This window comes from Pezoporus wallicus, unplaced genomic scaffold (assembly GCF_028554395.1).
Source record: "Pezoporus wallicus isolate ANWC-B61680 ecotype Strahan unplaced genomic scaffold, APGP_CSIRO_Pwel_v1 contig_5007, whole genome shotgun sequence".
Classification (NCBI taxonomy): Eukaryota; Metazoa; Chordata; class Aves; order Psittaciformes; family Psittacidae; genus Pezoporus; species Pezoporus wallicus.
In genome coordinates, this window is record NW_026641606.1 from 173,440 (window position 1) to 199,382 (window position 25,943).

At 38.0% G+C, this 25,943-nt stretch overlaps 1 protein-coding gene across 6 annotated transcripts in view; it reads left to right on the plus strand.

The window, feature by feature from the left end:
* The first annotated feature begins 2,683 nt into the window (after positions 1–2,683).
* ETV1 (ETS variant transcription factor 1) overlaps positions 2,684–25,943 on the plus strand; it is a 63,057-nt gene continuing 39,797 nt past the window's right edge. The window contains exons 1-5 of one of the 6 annotated variants that reach the window (XM_057424588.1): positions 2,684–2,816; positions 3,856–3,989; positions 4,776–4,863; positions 6,646–6,693; positions 16,609–16,662. In XM_057424588.1, coding sequence (XP_057280571.1) covers positions 3,945–3,989; positions 4,776–4,863; positions 6,646–6,693; positions 16,609–16,662 — 235 coding nt within the window. In that variant the 5' untranslated portion in view covers positions 2,684–2,816; positions 3,856–3,944. Of the gene's footprint in view, positions 2,817–3,155; positions 3,334–3,508; positions 3,769–3,855; positions 3,990–4,775; positions 4,864–6,645; positions 6,694–6,795; positions 7,222–16,608; positions 16,663–25,943 lie in introns of those variants that run through there. The other 5 variants (XM_057424591.1, XM_057424587.1, XM_057424590.1 and 2 more) reach the window with 5 other exon arrangements.

The window sequence follows — 25,943 nt, forward strand, 5'->3', positions numbered from 1 at the left end:
TATTTTTACAGCATGAAGCATTTTTGAGTGTAAATCTCTGTCATGTTATCAAGTCAGTTCATAATCTTACTTTATATATATATACTGAACTCAGATTTTATCATACTGGATTATGTGATGGTATATTTCTTTATTTGAAACCTTGGTTAAATTCTTCTCACATTTTCCAGGGGAAATGGGTGTTTATCAAATCTTCTCTTTCCTCTGACTGGATTTACTTCTGTTTTTTAATGTTACAGAAATTATTTGTAGCTCCACAGTGTGTCGAATCAAGTAAGAAATATATTTTTCATTGTCTTCTTTTAGGTAAGTGTGTGAAGCACACATTGCCATTATGAAATGGAAATAATATATGATTTTCAATATATAGTGAAGCTTTACAGTGTAATTGAACTTGTTTGTTTCTAAAAGAAAACAAGTACCTTCCTTCTAAAGCAGTACTATTAGGAAAGGTGAATTTTTAAAGCAATCATTTCTAGTAAAATAAGTTCAGCACATTTTCTTAGAATATTTTCAATTTGGTAGAAAGTGGTCAGACCTTTCAACTAAAAATAAAGTGATTTTGGGGACAAGTTTTGGTTTTCTAAAAGGAAAAAATTAAGAGTACTGATTTCTGAAAACAGTAGTTAAAACATAAAAACTTTATTAAAACCAGATCAAGGTTGTAAGAATTTGGAAAAAAAATACAAAATTAAAAACTACTTACTGTGGCCACACCAGTTTACATTTGAGACAGGTATGACAGGTGATGGTACAAGACTGCAGCACACAATCCTTGGAGTGAGTTGCCAGTAGATGTGTAGGTGGGTTTAGGGTTTTTTGTTTTGTTTTGTTTTGTTTTTTCTTGTAAGCATCTACCTCTTAATAGTTAATGAAGTTTCCCTGAGTACCACTCAGCACAGTGGATGAATAGAGATGAGGATAAAGAGGGCTTCAAAATAGCTTTACTCTTATTTTCTCCTCAGCATGTGTGAAAGGGCCAGCTGGGGGGAGGTGGGAAGGAAGAGGTTTGCAATGGGAGGAGTGACAGCAAGCAATACATGTCTCCTATCACGACACCTTTAATGCATGGCTGCTCTTGGAGTTACAGCCCAGCTTGGAGCATGGAGAGCTTGGCTGGTACTGCCAAAGGACAATACCAATGTCCCTTGTAAACCAGGGTGCCAGACCTGGGTGTGTGTGTGCTGGAAGCTGACCATGGTGCTGTGCCAGCAACCTGTGAGGTGCAGGCTATGGTGGGGGGAAGGGCAAGATGGGGTCCAGCAGTGCAAATACTTGATAGGTCTGAGGTCCCTCAGAAACTTCAGTTGAGGCTGGTTTAATCAGGTCATCTGACTGACACACCAACAATTCTTAGTGCACTGTTTAAAGGTAGCACAATCCGTCACTGACTTTGGTTTAGAAGAGTATGTGGTAAAGCCAAGTCCAGTGCTTTGGGAGCTGGCTGATGGGTGGCCCACACATCCATTCAGCAGGGTGGGGTGGACAACTGGAGACAACAGGTTCATCAGCTCTTCTGGTCCAGGAGTTAAAGCGGCCATGTTCTCTCCAGGGGCAGATCTGCAGCCACAGCCTTCCCACAAGCTCAGTAGCTGCTCTTGTCTGAGTATAAATAAGAAAACGATGCCCTCATTATCCAGGGAATTTCGTTTATACCTGGAGCATTTGGTAGAGTTTTATTTCCCTATTATATCACAAAAGTGGCTTACAGGAGCAGCAACTCAGAGACTTGGCTAAGAACACAATTAAATGATTATAGGTTTATATAGCATTTAGAATACCATTACTTTCTTGTAATTCCAGGTGCACTGGGGCGTGTGTGTGGAAACAGAAGCAGAAAGAAAACAGAAAAGAAGACGCTGGTAGTGGATGTTTTCCCTGGCAAGGCAGTATGGGAAGGACAGAAGTGGTGGGAACGGGGGTGCTTTCCTCTTCCTTGGCTGGACAGGACAAGTGGCAAGTGAGTATTGAATAGTGAGATGAGACAGGATGAGAAAGGAAAAACAAAAGAAGGGTTGTGGCCAAAAGTAATATGCTCCAGGATACAGTGCCATGAAACAACTTCAATTTTCAAAACATGGTACAGAAAAAGTAACCTGGATCTTGTCAATACCACTGTGAGCAATTTATACAAAAGCAGGTTTCTTTAGTTGCCTTTACACCATCAGATATAAAGCAAGCCTTCTGAAAGGGTGAGGGCAGAGTTGGACTTGCTAGCTTGGGGCTCTGCCTGTTAATTGCTGAACTACATCAGATGATAAAAACCTGAGACTTCATATCTCACAGCAAGACAGCGTCATGAATACCTAAATTTAACACCTGATTCCTGTGCTACCTGGAATTATGTGCTCAAAGAGAGGACAAATATAGCTGTTACGAAACCACACAATCTGCTTTGGTGCTTTTTGGCAGTTCAGAGAGGGAAGAGCTTTTGGACACAGCCCTCCAACAGCCACTCTACACAGAGAAAAGAAAGCTCACTTTCTTTGAGAAGTCCTCAGAAATTCTGAGCTTGATGGGTCCTGGCACTGCTGCACCAAAAAAAACCTAGATCCGGTGCCTGGATGCTGCCAAATTCTGTCCACAAAACCTAGAAATTATGTCATGCTAGTAGAAATAACAATTGCTTTCTATGATTCAGCTTAGGGGGAAAAAAAAAAGAAAAAAAAGGAAAATCAAAACCAACCACCATCCACCCTGGGATGCCACCGGATCCTGACGGAGCGGGGCGAAGTCCCCGCCGTTGAGGGGGGAGCCCCTCACCTCACCTCGGGGTGCCCGCGGCTTGTGGCGGGACTGCTCTGCCATCCGAAAAGGCGCGTCTGTGGCGGTTTGGTTTGGGTTTGGGTTTGGTTTTTTGCTTCTCGGAGTCAGGGAGGATAAACTTTCAAATTATCTTTAAAAATAAATCATGTGAGGGGAAGGGGCTGCCTGGCCGCCCCAGGGGGTGTAGGGGACACGGTGTGCCCGCAGCAGGATCCCGGCGTTGGCATTTCCGACCCCCACCACCCCCGGCAGAGGTGCCCGCGGGAGAGCGGCGATCCGACCCCCATGCCGTCGTCGGGGCCGTGGCGGGGGACAGCGAGGCCGGGTCCGGTCCGGGGCGGGCGGGCGGCGCGGCGATCCGGCGGGGGGCGCGGGGAGCCAATGGGCGGCGGGGATCCGCCGGCGCGGCTCGGGGGCCCCTGGAGGAGGAGAAGAGGAAAAACCACGGGATTGAGCTCTGTCAGTGGCGCTCGCCGCTTCCAAGGGGGGAAGTGCCGGGGGATAATTAATGTTTTTATTAAATTTGGAGGGAATTTTTTGCAGCCGATCGCCGCGCGTGGCCTTCAGGTGGGTCTTCCCCGCAACTTTGTCCGCCGCCCCGCAAGGATTGGCGTGGAGGTGGGCTGCGGAAGCCATGGGGGGGTGGAGGGGGAAGGTGGCTCGGTGCGTGTGGTGGGGGGAGGGGGGGGCGCGGGGTGTATGTGTGCGTGGCTGCGGCTGGCGGGCGCTGCCGCCGTCGCCTCCGCGGCGGCCGTGAGGTGCGCGGCGAGCCCCGCCGTTCGCCATTACGAGTTGAGCACACGTTTGCGAGAGTCGGGGCTGCCGCTGGAGCGGATCGCCCGCGGGGTACGGCGGGGAGTGTAAATAAAACCCTGCTTCTCCCTCTCCGGGCTCTCTGCCGCTGCCCCGAAGTGGTTTTGCGCCGTGTTTTCCTGGCAGAAGAGTGTAACCCAGGTGAAGGCAGAGAAGGGAGGGTTGTTTTTATGAATGGGACTCTTTGAGGTTAATTAGCTATGCAAATTCAAGCAGTTCATTCATGAATTTTTTTTTTTTCCTTAAATCTAAAAGCCATCTTGTATTCCCCTCTAGGCTGATCGGAGTCCAGATCCCGAGGAAATCTCCAGATCAAATGCCCAGTAAATAAAACACTGAGCTAAGACTTGAGGAAGAGCTGCAGAATGGATGGATTTTATGACCAGCAAGTGCCTTACATGGTCACCAATGTGAGTGATCAGTTCAAAGTTGGTGTTTATAAACTTGACTCCGACTTCTTTCTGTGGGGGAGTTTTGCAGGCAGAGTATCTGCTTTGTTACAGCTGTAGGGGCGACTCTTCGTTTGGGAGCTTTGCTTGCGAGATGAGCCTATCTTCTTAGTTATTTCAGTAAAGCATCATGTTCTTTTAAAGGCAGTTGTGGGATGATTAAAAAATCATGCACATGATTAGCGGATGAGAGAGGCAAGAGCAGCAGCAGCTGCATTCAAAGTTTCTGGCTGTGGTTGCCTGCAACGCTCAGAAGAATAAAGTTGAGGCAAACGTTAACGTTTCCTCCCCCCCCCCCCCCTTCTTTTTTTTTCTTTCAGGACCTTGCAAACAGTGTTATAAGTAACACAGGGGAACAAAGCAGTCTATTATAATCTCCTATATGGGTTCTCCTGTGTAGCTTATGCCGGGGGGATTTATATGCTATTGTGTAGGTTTGTGTACTTTAGATGCTAAAAATACATGGTTGGTATTGTGTTGCTACTTGAAAACATTATGTATGTGTATGTACAAATAGATGTCTACATAGATAGAAATGTGTTGCATTAGGACCCAGGAATCTTTTGGAGGATGGTAGGTGCTCAGCAATGTCTTTTGCTGAAAACTGAAGGCTGCAAGATGATCATTTCCCTATTCGAAAATGTAAAGAATTCATGCTGGCTTTGAGTATTCTTGATTAAATGAGGAAAAAAAAAAAGACCAAGAAACCCTCAGATTTCTAAAGTAACTGATCTTTCCTGTTTATAGAATCCGCGTGGGAGAAACTGTAATGAGAGACCGACAAATGTCAGGAAAAGAAAATTCATTAACAGAGACCTGGCTCATGATTCAGAAGGTGAGGGTTTGTCATGTTCACACCCCCCCCCCTTTCTCCCCTTCCTAGTGCAGAGAAGTTTTTTGAGAACATTTTTTTCATTTATTTTGGAGGTAAATATATAGAGATCCCTCTGAATAAACAAGAGAAGAAAATTGTGTTTACTACTGCAAAACAAACTCACAAAGGCAATAAACTGATGAAGTTGATACTCCTGCCTGGACTTACCATGTTGCATTTTAGGTACACATATGTCATGTGGCATACATGTGGCACCCGGATGTCATGCACTGAGGCCAAGCCTTTGCAGCATCTGACACAAGTTACTGCACCTGGCTTTTTCACCTTCAGGCCTCTTGAGATTCAGGGCTTTCCTCATTCCTCCTATCTTTTAACATCCTTTTCACTAGTATGTGTTTACTGGTGATAGCAGGAGTACGAATGCTGGTGTGGAGACTTGGTTTTCACTCTGGCTTTACTGTAGAGCTAGTAGTCAGGCTCCTTGCGTCTGGTAGTCTGTTTCTATTGCAGTATAACACTGGTAGGGTTAAAAATCCTGGGAAATTCAATTAAGGAGGTCTAGAGTTGATGAAGTTTTTTGGGGGGCAGAGATTTGTAACTTAGTCCCGTTAGTAGCCGCTCACATGATTGTAGCTTGAGAACTGTAGTCTAGCAATAGCTGTTAACGCTTCTTTAGGTTACAGTATAGATGCTATGTCCACACCCCTGTAAGTATTAATGCATATGGGAAGGTAAAGCTGTATTTACAGCTTAGCCCAGTATAAATCTTATCAGGGTGAGGGCACATTGATTAACTTTCCAAATCACTACTTACTTGTTTGGAAAAGTTTATTGTAGGGTAGATTGAAAAGAAAACAACTTTCTGATTTTCAGGTAAATGATTTGCCAACATGAATGTGAGGTATCAGTCCACAGGATAAATGAATAGCCTCTGTCATTCAAGTGTATGTAAATAGTTGTCTGTCAGCATTCATAAAAGAGGAAGTCTCTCAAAATACATTAACTTTAACCCATTTGTCAGTTCAAATGGCCTACTTAGTAAACAGAAATTTTGCAACTGACTTTCTGAGCTTCGCAAGTAAGTAGAATGCAGCTCTGGTTTACACCCATTATAAGCAGTTGATTTCAGTGAAATACAGAAAAAGATAACCTGCTGCAAAACTCAGCCCATGGAGAAAGTGTTTTCACTTTAAAGAAGTACAGTTAGTGTAGCATAGAGAAAATAGTGGGGATTCTCTTGTCATACAAAGTAAAACATAATGGGAATTACAGAAGATTTCCCATTTCTGCCTACTATTGCAGCATCTTAGGTCTTTGCTTCAAAATTTTTATGCGGTAGTTACGACCATGCTAACAGAAATACTCAGTCATTGCTCAGGCAGAACTCCCGGTTGAAGTGCAAGAGAGCTTTATCTGGGGCAGATGTTACAGGAGGAGGCCAGAATTGTGGAGGGAGAAATAGTTCACCTGTAAGAAAGATTATGATTTTTAACTTTTCTATGTATTGCTGAGTGAGCCTTTTATACTACAGAGCTTGGTTAAGATTCTGGTTGTTATTTCAAGAGCCTATAAAATAATACAGTAAGTACTTCTTTTTTATTAATAGGTGCAGAAAAAAATCACTAACTGCAACCCCAAAATATCTACCTTGTCTGTTTGTTTGACTGCCAGATAGAATTCGTGTACATTGCTCTTCAGGAAAAATATATTTTCAAACATATTTTAATCTTACAAAGAGATTAAAGGTGTAAGTCTTTTATCCATGTCCTCATTTTTTTACAGAACTCTTTCAAGATCTGAGCCAGTTACAGGAGACATGGCTTGCAGAAGGTAAGGGAAAAAACTGCTTGCAAAAATGGGAAAAACAACTCTGGAGGGGAAAAAAAAAAAAAAAACCTAGTCCTGAACTTGCTGTCTTAATGTTCAGCCCAATTAATTGAGCTCTAAAAGAGCCACCTCATGTGTCATGCATACATTAGAGCCTCTGATGAGTTTGTCTTTGGGGACTCTGGGGCTGCTCTACCCAGTGTCATCACAAATTACCAGGAGAAATTGCTTCCAGCTCACAATCACATCTGCTTTTGGCAAGAACTAATGCACCAAGACTTCAAGTTCTAAGCCTCTGTTCAGATTTTAATTGCAATTGATCAGGTTTATATTATTGTACCTCGAGAGACTACATACAGCCAGAACTGGGCTTGCTGTTTCCTTTAGAGCAGCACATATAATTATTTGGTGTTCTGGTGGAGTACTTTTCTGATGGCAGAAATTAGTTTCTCTGGGTTCATCAGGACGGGATGCTTCAAGATTTAAGTGCAAGTGTCTTCTTTCCACCTTGTTCACAACACAGAACATTAGGTGTGTATGAAATACTTTAAAAGTACTATTTCTTATATATATATATTTTTTTTTCCAGAAACCTTTTAAGTATTTTGCATGTTATTTTTGTCTTTGTATCTGTAGTTGTGAGATTGTGTACTGGGTGATTAGAAAACTGTCATCGGTCTGTTTTACACCTGCTTGTGCTTTTAAGTATTTCAAGTAATCTTGCAGAGCACATTCTATTGAAGAGAGAAGGTTTAAGAACAATAATGTGAAATCTGAATTTAGAGTAGCTGTTGAGAGATTCATTTAACAGTAAGAAAAAAATGAGCTGCTGCGTTAAGAGAACTTTAACAAAATGCAAGATAGCTTTCTGCTTATTGAAGTGTATTTGTTCTCTTCAGCAATATTTTCTGATTCTTTTTACTTCAATGTTTACAGTACTGTTTATTTGGAACAAAGATTTTTGTGCATTGTCTCATAATATTTCTGGTTGAAATTTTTATGTAAACTGCATCTGAAATAAACATGATTTTGATGCAAGTTAACATAATCTCTCCAAATTTATCCTGATGTAAATGAATGTGAGTATTCACATATGTTTGATTTTTATCTTATACTGGACTATGCACAGCTGTTTGTAGAATAGATCTTCTGTTTTTCTGGAGAGGAGGGTGGAATGCTTGCTGTTGATTTTCATAGAAAGAGGGAAATACTGCTGATGACTACTGGCTTACTAGATTCTGTTTTAATTCAGCTTTATATGTAGTTAGTCAAGTTCTCAACCTATAAGTAAGTTGTGGAGTATTGTTTATTTTGCTGACATTTTTATTCTCCTAGCATTATTTTTAGCATGTGGTTATTCTGTATCTAGTATAAAAATCCTTTTTAAATTGTGAAACAGAGGATATAGTTTTCACGAATTAATATGATTCTTTCCTAATCACTGAAAACAGGATGTCCTGTACTAAGATCATTTTTGTAGCATAATGATCAGATACAACTGTAACTCTGTCTCCCTGTGGTAGTTTTCCTAAGGATATCTTTATTTTGTATCATCTCATTCATTCTAGCAAGCCAGAAGTGTGTTAGAATGCTACTCAAAAGATACTGTTTTTTTGATGGAGAGGAGAACTTTTAATCTGACTGTTCTCTGGCATGGATGTTTTTGTTTCTGAAAATGATTAAATTTCTTTGATCGTAGATCAGAAAAATACAGGCAGATTCATAATGCATGTGCAGATATTAATGTGAGTTTGAAAAATAATAGGGAATTTAAAATTGATTTAATAATTTCTATAGGTGCATAAGTTACTGTAACGGCAATTTTAATTCTGGAGGCACTGCTTGTTTTAGACTAGAAGGAATTGTTTTGAGAGCCTTTTTTCCTCTTTAGCTGTGTCTATGTCACTGAATACATTTAGATAGGTTTTGAGAGAGAAAGGTGTCTGATCCTGTGTCAGCTATGTTGAGGAACCTTTGTAAAAGCAGATAGCATCATCTGGTAAGTATTTAAAAAAAAAAAAGTTGCCTTTTCATCTAGCAGAGAATAATAACACTAATAATGTTATATTTTCCACAGCATATTGCAACCAAATATTACAGATTTTTTTCAGTGTTCTAGAAATACTTTAAGAAACCTGTGTATTTCGGGCCATGCCATGGTTTAGCTGTTCCATAAAACACAAACTTTGCATAGCCTTTTTCTAAAGGCTAAACCAGCACTAAAAAGTCACGATGAGAAAATCAAATACTGAGCTATTAACTTGGTCTTAAATTTTTATAAAAAACCCCCACCCCAAAAAACTTTTGGTAGTCTTTATAATATACTAGTGTTTGAGGGTGTCGTAGCTGTGCTCAAAAGTCTACATGGGTGAGCTTAGCCAGGAAACAGATTCTGAAATCAAACTTGTTTACCCATTGCTAGATGTGTCCATTTATGTTCTTCTGGACCTTCATAGGCTAGAAGTCTGCCAGTTTGGCAGCATTAGTAATGTTTACATATTTCTTTTCATAATGCTCTGGAGCCAGGGAAATGACCATGAAATTTTAAAACATCTTGACCCTTTTTAAGAAAAGCAGTGGCAGCTGACCAGGTTTCTCCCATGAGTTCAGATCCCCACTGGGGAGTAACCAGGTCAAAAAAACCTACTTACTAGTTAGGAGAAGAAAGTGAGTTGCATTTTATGGCACACAAAAAATGCTAGCTTTTGGGGGTTTTTGTCCTTTTTTTTTTGGTTGGTTTGCTTTTGCTAAAGCTGTCCTTAGCTACCTCACATGTTTTAGCCTGGAGATTTTTACAGTTAGTGTCACCTGTGACAAGTTGATGGTAAACACATAAACAGAAAAGAAATGTATTCTTTTCCTATTGAAAATGGTGGGAGGTTCACATGTATTAAAGAATTAATCCAAAATGTAAACAGTTTAATTCAGTACCCTCTTTAATATTTTATTACTCCATAATTAGCAAGCTGAATACCACTTACAGAAAACTTACAAATGTATTCTACTAGCTGAATACCAGATTTTTATGGAAATGAGGTTTGCTTCTTACTCTGTATAGTATTAAATGTGTAGGAAAAAATCTAAATTATTTTGATTTAAAGCTATCTCTGAATAAGGTTTCATCATGTCAGTTGTTATGCGAGGACAGAATGTAGAGTGTAACTATTTCCTGATGCCAGAAATTGAAAGTGGGAAACCTTTAATAATTGTTTCAACCATCAAACTTGAAAGGAAATAGTTAAAATCGCCTACTGCTAACCAAGGCAAATACTATGCAGATATTATCTTATATTTAAATAATTTGATGGCAGTATTTTGTCATTCTAATATTATAAAATAACTTTATGGATTACATATATTTTTGGAATCAGATTGGTTTTGGCAGATAGTTGTTCAGTGACTTGAAAAAAATGATTCAAATACTAATCTAATGTTATCATGGTAGCTATTCCTTCTTATTCTGGAATAAAATGAAAAGAGAGAACAAAGTCTTAGTGAGTGTCTCCTATGTTGAAAGCATTTGATGTTGGGGGAATAATTAAGAAAAAAACCAGATCTTTATTTAAAATGGCTCTTTCAGACACTAGTTTCTCCTGCAGCTTTTTAAAGATATGTAAAAGGCATCCCAAGCAAAGAAAAATGATGAATTTATGCACTAGGTCTGCTTCTTACAGCAATAGATAATACCCTTCTCAGGTGGTAATGAGTTGAAAAATAAAGTAAAATAATTGAAAAATGAAAATAAAATGTTGTTCTTTGAAAAAATACAAAAACATTTAGTGAACAGTGAATGGTTTGAAATAATAGCTACAGGGTTCACGCCTCTGCTGCAACTTAGCTAAATTGAGTGGATAGGTACAAGAAGTAACTTGTATTTAAATGCTTGTTCTTGATGCCTGAAAGCAAGCTATTTCCCTCAAGTAGTTAATGCCCAAATGTAGAATGAACTTTAGGAAACAGGTTTCTGCCCTCTGTTTCTGACTGTGAAGGATGCACGAGCATTGCAGTGATGTCTAAGCCAGTGTTGACTTCTAGTTTATTTCTTAAATGAGAGAGTAAGAAAATAAGTAGTTTCTTGTCTCAAAATATTATTTTTAATAAAAGAAAGTACTAGAACTTTCAATATTAATGTAGAGTGGCTTCATTTAATTCAGTGAAGATGTGTTGCAGCTTACTCTGTCAAACTAGCGTTAACTGCCAAAAAGTTGTAAAATTTACCCAGTGTAAGGCAAATGCTGTGTAGCCATATTCAAGAGCTGTTCGCATTTTTATAGGAGCAAAAATAGTAAAAACCTGATAATTTAATACCCCTATAGTTGAGATCTGTCCTATGGTGACACACATTCTAAAAAGCAGTGAAAAGGTTTTCATTTGGAATCTGTAATACAAAAAATAGCTTTTATTTTTTTTTTTAGTAGAGTCTAGTGATCTAACAGATTTGTCTTTCAGGTACTTATAATTCTTGATCTTAAGTATCTGTGCACAAAAAAAGGAGGAAAAGTAGATAAGGCAAAATGGGGAGAGAGCAGGATGTTCTTTAAAAGAAATCCAAAAGAAAGAAACCCACCAGAAATGTGCAAGTCTGGAAGTCTGTGTAGTAATAAACTTTTTAACATTTTTGTTTGCTGGAAAAGTAAATGCCTTTTACTCAAAACAATCATTTTCAAAGGTGTAGTGGGGTTTGCATACCATGAGGCATGTAGTGAAATGTTAAATGCGAGTGTCCCTTTTAAGTTTACTTTTTTCTCATTTGTAGTATAGCAGCAAATGAAGAGCAGATTCTGCAAACCCATCTTCATATTCCTTGAGACTATTCACATAAGGAAGAATTTTGAGATCTGGAGCCAGTTTTGAACTGCGTTTAAGTTCATTAGTCAGAGCATCTCACATTATGTAAAAGGAGTTTGGGATTGTTTTGACAGCAAATCCAGTGCTTATGGGAAACAGTATTTTTTACTGTATTGAAATTTGTCACTGTTTTGCCTTCTGAATGCTTCTCTGTTAGAAACAGTTGTTCCTGGGGAAAAAAAAACAAAACAACCAACCACCACCACCCGCAACCCGCCCCCCCCCCCCAGGTCTTTCAGAAATACTTACACTTTATACAATCTTTCAGATACTAAGAAGTGACAGTGAATCAAAGAAGACTCAATAGACTCATTACTGTGGAGGCCTGAAGTCTTATTTTAGCTGGAGCCAAAATACTACCGTTTGTACATAATTTCCTGTCAATTTCAGTTCCTTTTGCCACTTTGAATAAATGATGGATATTTTAAAACGAATTGTTCTTAGCTCTAAAAGTGAAGCATGAGGTCAGAGAACACAGTACCGCAGGAAGTGTTCTGCTACCCAAAATAGGGTTTTAAGCGAAGCGAGGAGGTTTGCAGCTTCTTGTTTTTCTGGAAAGTTTCCGTTTTTTAACAGGAACACCTTTCCCTGGAGTACAGCTGAGCGTTTGGAGGCAGTTTGTGACTCGGAGAAGGAAGAGTTAAAATTAAGCCCTTTATAGTTTGCTTAACTTTTCATTTATTAAATAAGGCTCCTCAGCAGGTCTGTGCTGCATCTTGAGACAAAGCAGTGAAATCAGTGTGTTTATGCCTAAAGTTCAAGTTTACTTTGCTGTAGCTTTCTGGAAGGGTGTGACATGAAAAGCTTGTGGTTGGGGCCACATGGTTCATGCTGGACTGTGTTTTTGTGAATGGAGGCAGAACTCCAGTTCTGACTGCTTGTCTTGAGGAATTGCTTCGGAGATCAGCTGTCTCATTCACTGGCAGAAAGAATGACTCATACATCTTCTGCCTTGTTTGGCTCCAGGTCATTGTTACAGTGGATAGAGCTGGTTTTAATTAAATATTAACTCCTTTTGTCCTGGATGCTTGTTAATGGGGACTACTTATTTTTGTTTACTTGCAATGAAAGCAAGCTGACAGGCCTTAGTTCTAAACTACCCCCCACCCCCAATTGCTTTCTTTTTGCAAAATGAGCTGTCAGCTTTTCAAAGGCTTTTTAAAGCTCTAAAAACTACAAACAAGTATGAAGTATTTTTTTGTGCTGCGAGTGTTTGCTTTTGGCAAACTGTTTTTTAACTCAGTAGGTAGTGAAACTATAAAATCTAAACTGATAACATCCTCAAGATCTTCATTAACATTTCTGTACACTTCCCAAATCCTCTTGAGACAGTATAGCTATAATCAGAAGAAAAAGAAAACTTTTGGTAATAATCTAGGCTGAGCTGGATAGTTTATGCTGCAGATGTTGTCTGCTTCAGGAGTCTGAGACTTGATGGCTCTGAATGAGGAATGAACTAATGTAGCTGCTTCTGCTATTAGCAGTAAAAGCCACGTGCTTAATATCCTTCAAAACCTTTTATTAGTCTTTTGGAATATACATGCCTTCTCAAACCCCCATAATTAAGTAGCTCAGGGAAATATTCAGTTAGATGATCATTTCAGATATCTTTTTGAATTTTCCTCTGAATGGCAAAGTTAAAAAAAAAGTTTTGGTGATTTATGCTTTGTGTCCTGCATTGAATATGTTAACAGAAGACCAATGAAGATTTTATGGCAGCCTTGCTGAATTGCAGAATTTGTGAGTAGAAGAAATAGAGGAAATGAATGGCATACGTACATAAATGTGCAGACAGTTGCAACACTGCAAGTTACATTTTCCTTTTGGGCATTCAGGTTGAAGTGTCTTTACCTGTCTGTTTAATTTGATGCAAAGTCTTTCTGTAATTATCCAAAGTCAAGGTACAAAAGCCCTCTCCCCTTTCAGTAATGGGATGATGTATCCCAACGATTTGCCCTCTCACAGCAAGATGATGGTGGAAGAAGTCTGTGTATTGGGCTGATGATGGCTGCTTGCATTTCTGCTATATGATCATGTGCAAGCTTCAGTTCTGCTAGTTTAAAAATAAAATCAGATTAAACAAAGGAATAATTTAAGTTCTCCTTTCCAGCAGTTAGCAGGTCCTTGTAATTTCTTCATATAGGATTGTGGGCTTGTTTCTAAGGTACTGATGGTACTATAATTGGATTCCAGTAGGAAATGCATGTTTCTGGGTTGAACATTTTGGATATTATCTGTTTTGTTTATATTTGGCAGAGTGTTAAACACTTCTTAACTTGCTGTATTCCTTTTCCTACAGAGGCTTTTAAGGCTATGTTAATACTGTATTCAAAATACATTTGGACAGTGCAGTCCACACCTATTTCTAGAGTACTTATAAAATGATGGGCATTGATCTCTATTAAGTATGTCTTCATAAGTTTTGGGGATCCATGAATGAAATATATTTTTCTTATTTACTCCAGACCAAATCAGGAGTAATGACAGTATCTCTAATATACTGTTTTCCTGTGACAGTTTAACCAGATGTATTTTATTTTTTCTTACTCTCTAGCTGGGAAAAGAAAGAACCTTATTTACTGATATAGACATAAAACTTCGTGTGAGATTTGTTCTGGAGTAAGTCAAGTTAAACTGATAAAACCTGAATAAAGCACCGATAAAACAGCTTGGTGCACAGTGTACACTCTAGAAAGTTATATAAGATTGCTGCCCCAGATCTGCAGTCACTAAATGTAGCCTTCTGATTTCAAGAGGAGAGTTTTGGTTTTCTTTTAGTCTTTTTCAGATATCCCAGATTCACAATTTTTTTAAATGTATATTTATATACATATAAATAAAAATGCATGTGTGTGCATAAAAAAAATGCAGTCATACCGGGCTCCTTGCTCCATTTAAAAATAGTACCTAGTTTAAGAAAAATTTGTGGGAGGTCTTCTGTGAAAGAGAAGTTACTTAATACAGTTAAGAGAATTACTTTAACTCAATGTACTCACAGACCCTTCAAAAACATTTGGAAATGCAAGAAATCCTTAGGAACTGATTTTTGAGTGGGTTATCTTGATTTCATAATCTGATTCTTCAGTGACAGTCAAATATTTGGCATTTTTGTAAGGAAAATGCAGTGAATTGAATGAAATGTCAAAAATTGCAGAGTGTTAGTGTTTGGGCTCATATTGTTCCCGAGTTGATTATTGGTGCAAGTCCTGTGGTTTCTCTCGAGAAAAGAGAAATTAAATGCAAAAATACTGGGATATTTGAGTTGGTAAAATACATGTTTTATACAGGCTCAAACTTTGAGGAGCTGACATGTCCTTAGAGGTACTGGTTTCTTCTAAAGGATAGGTTACTGTATTTTGTTTCTTTTTTTTTAATTTAAAGAAAACAAGAAAGCAACAGTAGCTATGCTTTTTTTTTTTTTACAGAATAATGCTAATTGCACTTCATTTATTTATCTTACTCACACTTTGCAAATCTCTGTTTGCAGATTTCCCAAGGTCATTTGTTCTTAAGGGGAATTTGTTGCAATTAAGACAGTCGGGCTTTAAACATTTATTTTAAAACCAAAAGCAGATAATTTTTTGATCTAATGAGCCTGATTCTGAACTCTTTATCCAGGAAAAAACCTCCCAGATATGTTCTTAGAAATATATCTTGAGTAAGGAGTGGAGATTTGGTCCATGAAGAGTACCATAGTGCATGTTAAAAATTATTGTAATTATAATTAAATGTGTATTTTTAATTCAAACAAATTCTGTTAAAACTAGCAGCAATTGTACATGTCGAAAGGGGAATATATGCTTCTTAAAAGTGTTCTGAAAGGCAATGAAGTTTTATTTTATCAATTTATTAATTTAATGGTTTGATAGTAACAGTTCTGATAAATGATTGTATAACCGGTATTTACCTCTCAGATCTTGTTGGGTAACCAGATCATCGCAGATGTTAACTTTTAATTAAGATCATATGAATTATTTGCCTTTGTCTTTAGACAAGATCTGCGTAAATGAAAATATCTTTAAACAGTTAATTTTATGCACCTTTGCTGCGGTGTCTCCAGTTAGCGTATGTTGAGAAAAAGATGACAAAGCTCAGAGACTATAAACTGGATCTCTCCTCAGGATGTACCCAGAACCAGTCATGCTCTGAAGATGCGACTTCTCATTGTAATGTTCTGCAGTTATCTGAATGTTACCTGTAATACATACCTGTTCAGTGGTATTTAAACTTAAATGGTTTAAATGAGTTTGCAACACAGCATGAGAGATGGCTGATGTAGATACAGAATGAAAGTGAACTGTGGTACCACAGATGCAAAATTATGTATCGGCAGACCGTGAAACAATTGTATTTTATAGCTCAGGTTTGTGATGAAAGTTTCCTAAAAGTGAAGATGATCTTATTCGAGGTGAATGGATGTTAATAATGACTCTTCAAGTAAATTTATTTTATTTATTTTTTTTTTAATCTGGAAAGATGTCATTCAACCAGGAGTTCTGTGGTCTGGTAAAATAGTTCTTTTTGAGTATTTAAGAGAATAATAAAAATACCTCTACTGTGTTGGCTGACCGCCATGAAAAATTGGAATTGCTTTTTAAGTAAGCCAAGGGTGTGGCATTTTGGGGTTAAAGATGCCCAAGTGTTAAAACATTACGATTTGGTTTTATGCAGACCTTCCGTGCAGGTATTTTGAAAATGAGCACGAATGGGTTTTACTAATGGCATGGTAGGTGCAGACCCGTGTGCAGGGAGTGAGGCAGGGTTAGTGCCAGTGTCAGCCTTCACGTCCTCCCATCCCCACTGCTCTGTGCCAAGGCTGCTCTGGACTCACACTGCACCACACAGCTTCACTCCAGGGTTTATCTGATATTAAAGTGATGCGCTTGCCTGATTTTCATATGCAACAATGAGAAAAAAAATAAAAATCCTAGTTTTAATCTTGGCTGTGCTTCAAATGAAGCAACAGAGTCTTTATTTATGCTTTAATGGCTTCTTTTAATTCTGTCCTTGTTTTTTTTTTTGTTTGTTTTTTGTTTGTTTTTTGTTTTGTTTTTGTTTTCCTTTCTTCAGCTCAGGTACCTGACAATGACGAGCAGTTTGTGCCAGACTATCAGGCTGAAAGTTGTAAGTATAGTATGAATCATCACTTACTTAAAAATCTGTATTTGTATATTTATATATGGGTCTTTGTATTTGTTATTTATTGTGTCATCACATTCATGTGATAGGTCCTTTCGCTGGTGAGTGGCATCAGCAGGATGAATAGATAAAGCAGGTGGTAGTTTGATATGTAGCGGAGAGAAGTTGTTTGGGCTGAAGGTATAACATTTAGCAGGGTGTCCTCTCCTGTAATTCCCCCCCTGCAGCTCCAGGGAAGCAAGGGAAAACATTGTGGAGGAGGAGGGAGTTAATCTGTCCATAGGGTGAGGAGAGGAGCATTTTGAGCCTGTACAGATGAGATACCGTGGGACACAGGAGGCAGCTCTGTTGAGCAGAAATCAGGCTGCTCAGTGTGTTTTGTGTATAAATACATAAATATCATTCTCCACGTAATCAATCAGCAGCCACTGCTGAAGCATTTTTAAGTTGTCTTAGCATGTGGCATTTTGTTACTCAAACAAAATTACCCTTCAAATTATATGGGAGGAAGCAAGATTTATTTTAAGCTGGATGCTTTGCTACTTTACTTAACATGTTCCCAAACTTTTCTTCTTTTTCTTAGCCTGTACCCCTCAAACCTTGCTTTTACCTGCTACTATTGTGTTAAATGCTGGCTCTCTTTCGCTGTACCTGCTGTCTGGTTTTGGCTGGTTGCAAGGGCGTAGTAAGGAAGTGGCAAGAGAAACATTATCTGACAAAGTCAGAGGCTTCTTCAAGTTCTTCACGCGTCTTTCTTCCTCATGGCAAGGCTTTTCTCCATCATCAGAGGTCACTCCTGAACAACGTCTGCTGATTGCAGCAGAGCGGGTGGTAGCTTTTCCGTTTTGCTAAATAACTTAAATAATTTATCCTATCAGAGTGAATTACTGCAGTTCACTAAACCAGACAGCTGTTAAATACAGCGCTCATGTACTGGAATTTTTAGGATTCAAATTAGAGAGATCAGAAATAATTGCATTAAAATAGCCCTTAACCCCAAAATCAAATTCAGATTTTTTGAGTTTTCTTATAAATCTTTTAGAGGAGGGTTTTTTTCCCAGTTACTTAGAAACTGTTTTAAGAAGAATTTGTTGAGAGTATTTATATCAACATTTTATAGGGAGAAAAAGAAAATAAAGTTTGTTTGTTTGATTTTTTTCTTCGTGGACTCTGTTAGTGTACCTGCACAGAAAGAATTTAGTTTTGCTTTTCTTCTCTAGAAATTCATGTACATATACTAACCAAGAATTGTGGTCACTTTCAAACTTTTAAATTTGCCCTTTATAACAGTTGTTTTCCCCACCTCTGGCTTCAAAGACTTTGTATTTTTTATTATATTACAGTATGAAAGGCAAAGAATCTATAAGTTGGAAATCAGATACGTTATACTGCATATGGAGCTGTGTCCAAATATAGTCATGTGTGCATACATCCTTTGTGTAAGAGTACAAAGTTCAGCTAGGGCTTCTATTAACCCACAATTATTGTTACACAACAAGTCAATGTTTCTTGGAAAATAATTTGTGAACTGTGAATGAAAAGCCCTGTTGAAGCTGGTCACTGCTTTTGGTGACAAAGAAATTCTCCTAATATGGCTATTTTATAAATGCCATTGTATTTCGGAGTTTCTTAGCTTACACAGTATTATCAAAGGCACATTTATTTCTTCATTTCAGTTGGTTTCTTTATCTTAAGTAAAGGTCAGGATAGCTTCCTGGAGAGTTACTCTGGCAAAGGTTATGGAGTTTCAGACATATACTTGGGTATAATGTATGTAGCTGTGGGCTCTGCAAAACAGGAACGGAGATCAACAGAACCAAAGCCATGGGGAAATTATTGCTGCAAAAGAAGCTCAATTGTGACTGTTTTCTCTAGGTTCCAAACTTGCCTTCAAACTCTATTATAATGACTTACTATATATAATCTATGAGTCTGTACAGTGCTCACCCTGTTACTGGCAGGAGCACTTGGCTTTTGTTTTTTTAAATTGTTATTATTATTTTTTTAAACATGGGAGAGGATGGGCAAGCTTTTAGAGATTCATTGTTTAATACATTCTTGAGCCAAAAATGGTGAAGCACAGAAGTGTAAACCAATGAAAGGGGTCACAGCTGTTCAGCTGGTCACAGTTCAGACAACTGAACTGTGATTCGTGGCACAAATTTCGTTTATGAAGCTGTATACAGGTGTGTGGTGAGTGTGGGTGTGATGTGCAGAGCATGTAAAGAACACTGAAGTGCTCCACTGAAACAGTCATAGTCTGCAGTAAAGGTACAAAAATTAAGTGCAGTTTTATTTCTAGCTTCATTGCTTCAGAAATGGGCTTTAAACCTGAGGTAGATTTGTGGTCTTAAAGTGAAACATTGGTAACAGAATGCTGCTGTTAAAACTTCCTTGCCTTGAAATCACCAAGTTAGTCAGCTCCTGAAGCAAAGGTGTGGAAAGTAGTAGGGGAACTGATACTGCCAAGATCATACGCTATGTCCTAGCGCTAGCAGCATTAAATGCCCCTTAAAGTACCATGGGTTTTGCATTTCTTTTCTGTAGTAATGATTTTAACTAGTGAAACTGCACTGGTATTGGTAACTAAGGGAAACATTTAGTTTAGATTAGATATACAATCCATTTTATCCACTTAGGGTAACTTCAAAGCTAGGTTGAGACCATGAATATTTCAATTATGAGTTGCTATTAATCTTCAATCAGTTTTCAAAAAGCAAATCCAATCTATATATTTATAGTTAGGTGTGGGCTTTAGAAATTATGGGTGAGATCAAGAGCTAGCATAACTTCATGTGGTATTATTGACATTACTGGAATTACGCATATTTCTGCTAGCAAAGAATCCAGCACGTCAAGCTTCCCCTTAATGCTTCTAACTTCAGTTTACCTGTTTAAAGTTAAATTTTTTTTAAATTTTTTTTCTTTTGCGACTCTGCTATGTCTTCTGGAAAGAAGCCCTTCCTGCTGTAACGTTACAAATGTCTGCACTTCTGAACCTTTCTTTCTTGTCACAGCATCCAAAGCCCCATCTTGTCCGTCTTGTATTACCTTTTTTTAAATATCTTTTTGATTTTTAATACCTGTCACAAAGAACCTTTTGGTAGTTTAGCTCAGAGTAAGCAGAATGAAGAGCAGATAACAGCTGGCCTGTTCTGGTGAAATTTGAAAAACAAATCACAGTTTAGTTTCTCATAACTTTCTGCTTTCTGCAACTGAACTTTCCTAATGACTCTTCTTTTAGCAATTATGTTAAAAGCTGTGTAAAGCAAAAATGCAAAATCTGTTTTTCCAAAAAGGTGAATGCTTTTTTGTTGTTTTTTGTTTTTTTTTTTTTTTTAAATCAGCGTTCTGTATGTGACACTTCTTCCAAATTCTTATCTAATTCAGAAGACTTAGTTTTTCTGTCTTTATAAAGTCAGTATTCACATGTGGAGAAGGGTGAACTGTGTTAACTTCCTCAGATAAGTTTTCCTATTGTTTCAAGTCCGTTTGCATATACTGAGGAGGAGCCAGATCCTGAACTGGTTGCAATCAGAGGTGAAGCTTTCAGGTACTGTAGAACAGCAAGGACTTTCCAATCTAGGAGTAAAGATGAATCAAGTGTTCAGTTTGCTTGAAGTCAATAGCTGTTGAGATGAAGATTGCTTGCTCCTATTGTTTGGATGGTTTCTATGACAGACGCAAGAGGAAGTAGGTAGGATTTGCGGATGTTTAAAGGATGTAGTTGGCAGAGAAAACCTGGTACTGTCAACAATACACTGATTTGTAATTCGACCTTGGTACAGTTGGTTAAAAATGGGGATTACCCTGCACCAAACCAGATTGCCTGGTGTCTTAATAGCATGATCATGTTTTATTTTGGTTTAATAATACATATTTACGTTGGTCTGTTCTTCCAGTTTGGTGGGTTTCTTTTTCCCACTCTTTCTTCTTTTGTCCTAAAATGCAGGTTACCCATTTAAAATTCTTTATAAACTCTAGCTTTTAACTTTTGCTTTTTATTTCTTATTGAATTTCTGCTAATGAGGATTTGTGCTGTGCTTCACTTTCTTGATCGGTTACCTTCTTTATCTTTCATTTTGTTCCTGTATTGTTTCCCTGACCGTAGCCTTAACTTAACACTGCCATGGGGTAAATGTTAATGTTAGACCATAGCTGTTGACAGTAAGTGGGAAGGACTGGCTGTAAAATCCATGCTTCTCCAAGTCTGATTAAACTTCAAGATAGGAAAAATACTTTTTTAGTAGTGAATTGTCACTGATCTCTCACAACCTTTATTCTTTCTCTTACCTCTGTTTTTTTCCCTCTAGGTCTAGAAAAGGAGCTGTTTCAATGTAGATGCCAGGAGCCTTAAATTATTCAGGAATGTGCTTTTTAAATGCTCTGGCTTGCAATCTTTAAAAGCCTGCTAAAGAGAGTTTCTTTACATAGGCTTCAGGTAGCTGTATTCTTCTGTCATTTTAAGTAATGGCTTAGGATATTCCAAATGCAATTTAATGAGGAGAAGCTTTAGTATTTATTTACATGTTTGCAGCATACAAATATTTTTTTTTTTTTAATTTTATTGCACTATTAGGTGAGAAAGGCTTTGTTTTTTTAATTTCCTTTTTGGAAAATATTGACATATTTTGGTGGAAAAACCCCACACAGCTAAAACAAAGTACAAAACACCAGAATAATGTTAGGTTCTGATAGGCCTACTGAAGTCAAAAGTAGATCTGGTTATTGGGTTTGTTTTTATTGATGATGCAGAAAAGCTTAATTTTGCAGCTTCTAGAAAAAATTTTAGTGGACTGAAAAACATGACAACGTTTTTAACGTGATGATTCACTATATAGGCAGCTGGTAGTCTTTGTAGTGCACAATGTCCTAGAAATCACAGTTGGTAGTGTTTTGGTTTTCTGTGTGTGGCAAGTTGCACACACCAGCATGTTTTCGGGTTTGGGTTTTTTTACTTTTTTTTTTTTTTTTTAATTGTCTGTGTGGCTGGAATCACCTTTTCTTTAAGTGTAGCTCTGCAAGCATGGCAGTGCTACAAGCAGTCCGGCAAATATCCTACAAGGTGGTGATATTTATTCTTGGTGCTTCGCTATTCCTTGGTAGGACTTTCTGATGCAGCTGTGTTTTGTTTCTTGCCACTTGTCTTGAAACTACTTCCTTTCATAGGTGAGACGTTGTCAAATACAGAGACATTTATTTACTTATTTTAGTGCATGCCCAGCTGTGACAGATTCTTTCTAAAGGGCTGTGGGAGTCGTGGCTCTGTGGTTTGTTCTTGGCCTTAGCTTTGCATGACCTTGGGCATGTTGCTTAACATCTTTGTTTCTCGGTTTGAAGTAGGTACAGAAATGCATGTATCACTCTGCTGTGAGATACACAGCTTTCTTAATGATCACTTACCTAGACATCTCAAAAGCATTTTACAAAGACAGTCCAATGCAATTGTGGTTGTAAGAGCTGGAGAGGTCAGACTGAGTAGTCGATGCTGACCACCTTATCTCCCTCCCTCCGTAGTTGCTATAGCCTCACTTCTTTCATTCTGTCCCTAAGCACTTGTTTTCTTTGTTTAAAGCGGGACTGAAACTGTTACCAGCTGTTAACTTTTTTTTTTTTTTTTTTTTTAATTCTCATTCAGAAGAAATTAGGAACTGGTGTCTTTCATAGAACTTTGTGGGCTCATTTTGTGGTTCATTGCTGGGCATTAAACTGTGCTACTACGGATTTTTTTTCTTCCCCCTTCTTCCTCTAGAGGATTTTGGGAAACACTTAAATCTGCCATAGTTGTGACCTTTTGCATTATTGCAAGGTTTAGTTCTTGAAGAAGTTTTACCAAGAGGCAGACTGTCAACCATAATGCCTTTAACTTACAAACTTAATAGTAGAGAATTTGCAGGTTTGCTTTGATTTTAATAAGCTGTTTCTGTTTATTTGCTTTTCTGCTTGTGTTTTTATACTAAACAACTGGCTTTGAAGGTGCAAGGACTTTAGGTTCTCCTGGACTGTGGTAGTAGTAGCAGCTCACACATCTTGCAAATGTTGATGGTGGCTATAGTACTGTAAAACAAATGACAATACCATATCAAGTACACAGCTTTTGATTTGTAAAACTTTTAAAGTGGAAGGTATTCCTTTCAGAGTGCCCTGCACGCTGGCATGTGAATTTTATTGCTAATGCAAATGTACCTCTGGGCATCCCAGCAGAGACAGCAGCCGCCTTATGCAGAATGGGGCTTAGCTGTGCCAGCCACAGTGAACCTGCTGATCTTCAGCTCTCTGGGGCATGGATGAGCCGAAGCAGCTGGATAGGGCTGCTCTTCCCAGGTTTTGTCCCTCCCTCTCCCCCCTGGCCTTCCACTGGCATGGCCCTGCTCAGCTGAACTGACTTAGTTTCCTTTCCTCAGAGCTTCATCCTCGTTTGCTGTTTTATTGCAGATTAAAGGCTTGGGTTGCATGTGGAGGTTATCAGCTAATGAATAAACTTCAGTCGTCCTGTCCTGTGATAAATCTGTCTCACAGATCAAAGATGAAACATGTAGACCTTTCTTCTTTCAAATGGTAATTTCTTAAGGCTGTCAGATTGCTTCCTAAAGTCTGTTTACATAAACTCCAAAACATTAAACATATTTTATTCAAAATGTTGAATTTTCACTTTTTCAAAAAAATATTTTTTTTTTTTTCCCCTATTTCCTCTGAGGAAGCCTCCCCTCCTCCCTTCCCCACAAGGAATACAGGCAATCCTCACATTGTAATTTGTAGTCACGGCAGCATTTTCTGAGCACTACAGCTATTTCTGGTTTAAAACAGATAGTTGTTAGGTTAATTTCATCAGGAGTATATGTGTATTAGAGCATCTGTTCAGTTCCAGTTGTATTAATCAAAGTATGCAGAAATTTGTTTCAACTTGTTCCAACTGTATTTTCACACAAAAACCAAACAAGGCAGACTGAAGGGTCTTCATGTTCTATTTTGATACAATACTGGTATTCTACTTAAACTGCTTTCCATGCAGTGTTCTTGCAAAATGTGTTTTGTATTCCAAGAGCAGCTCAAGTAATGATTTGAAAATCCATAAACTCTGGGATGGTGTAAAATACAGAGGCAGGCTGCAAGCTGAGTCCATCCATTTCTATTTATTTCATATGTTTCTTTCAGTAAAATGTATTTACAGTCTGTATCATTTTTTTGTCTTTTTTTCTTCTGTTTGCTGCCTCAGCAACTGAAGACAAGTCAGGCTCTCCTACAGACTGCTGTGAAGTTTTCAAAGAGTATAGCAGGAAAAAAAGGGAGGAGAGAGCAACAGTCCTCAAAACATCAGTTAAACATTGGAAAGTCTGTGACACATTCATGTTATGTAGGACTGATATCGCTAGCCCTCTTTAAGCGTACAGGAAAAACAGCCCTTGTTTCAGATTCTGTGTCCTTTTGTTTTGGTCCTGTGCATTTCGGTACTGGGAAGTAATTATGGTGAAGCCATTTATAAGCTGATAAATCTGCATAGATGATGATAATTATTAATTTTTTTGACTTTTAGAAATTGTCATTTTTTTCTAGGAATGATCTAAACCTAGTCCAAACTACTAAGTGGAAAACTGGTTACTTTTTCAAGGCATGTGCTCCAGTCCTTTCCCTGAGGAGGATTCTTTTCCTTCCACTTATTCTTGATGTTGTCCTCATATTCAGTGCATTACTCTTACCCGTTCCTGGATTATAGTTTGACCTTGATGAGGTGAACAGAGAAGTGGACCGTTTTGGTAAAGGCTGTCTTTATTCTTATGTATCTATTTGTTCTGTAAACTCAGGATTATACATGTTAGAAAAGAGTGAATCATTAGCAGCTTCATTTCTGGTTGTCTTTTTTTCCTATGGCAGTTTATGAATTTATTCAGCAAATGTGGTTGCCAGGAAGTTAATGTAGTGAAATATTTTTTAGCAGTGACATTTACTGCTGAGTCCTGAAGTCACTGAATAGGAAGGTTACTGACTGGCCAGGTTTTTGTCTTAAATTTATATATTATGAATTGTCACCAAGGACATTTGAAAAATTACGTGTGCAAAACCAGTTCCTAGTACTGCTAATTTGATCCTCTTCGCTAAAATGTTGTTTCCTTTCTGCTTCTAAAGTATACTTAAAAAAGATAAAAAGTTCAGGGTTTTTTTTAATACTCAGTCTTCATGCTGAAACAGAGTGTGATTTTTCCTTATTTACCCATCCGTAAATAAAATTTCACATGACCAGAGCACTAACAGAAATTGAGACAAAAAGAGACTTTGAGAAGTGTCAGTATTCAATAAAGACCAAAATTTCAAGCATTTGGGATTAGAATCTGGGAGCTGGATTAGTGCAAGCATGTGTGTATATACTGTAGTGTATACTCAACTTGTGTATATACATATTCTGTATATTCATGTATGTATGTATATATGCATGCATATAAGAAATATAATTGTTAGTCTTGCTGATTGCAGACACGTGTAAAATAATCATATACCTTCAGGACCAATTGACTTCAGAAGAAATGTGCAGGGCATGTATTGGTAGTGTATGTTCAATTGCAGTAATAACGCTTTAGGTAGTGGCAGAAGCTTTAAAGATCTGTGCCGAGAATTGGAGCCTGGTTGCTGGTCATCAAAATTCCACTGGCTTCAGAAAGCACTTTGCTAAAGCTCTTTGAATATTGGGCTACTTATTTAAGTCCTGACTTTATGTTCCCAGACGTAACTACTTCTGACAATGGCTTCTTTGTTTCCCTGTTGAATCAGTGATACAACTTGTGGGCTGAATTTTATTGTTGACTTTTTTCAATAGCCTGCACCTTTTCCAATCGAGATCACAGTTTTTGCAGTGGTTTTTGGTAGTGAACTAAAGATGTAGATTTCCGATTTTAATGACCTAATGATCTGTTACAGTTGCCTTACTAGCAAGCATTTGTGAAAATTTAACATTGAAACATGAAGACCACATGTATTTAGAATGGTGACAGTCTCAATCTTCCAATGAAGTAAAAAGAAAAAAAATCCCATTAGCTACACTGAGTTTGTGTATACTTGTTTTATGAATATATACATATTTTTATTGTTAAAGGCAAAATCAAATTTAAAATTATCTTCTCAAAATGCAGTTTTGTTCCTTTTAGTGCCTGTCATTGAGAGTTGCCAATATAAAAACAAATTGTAAATAATCTTTTAAATTAGTTGTTTTATTCATGCGAAAGAGCACTCAGTGTGTAGTCCTTTTCATTATTTATTGGCTTCTCTTGCTTTTG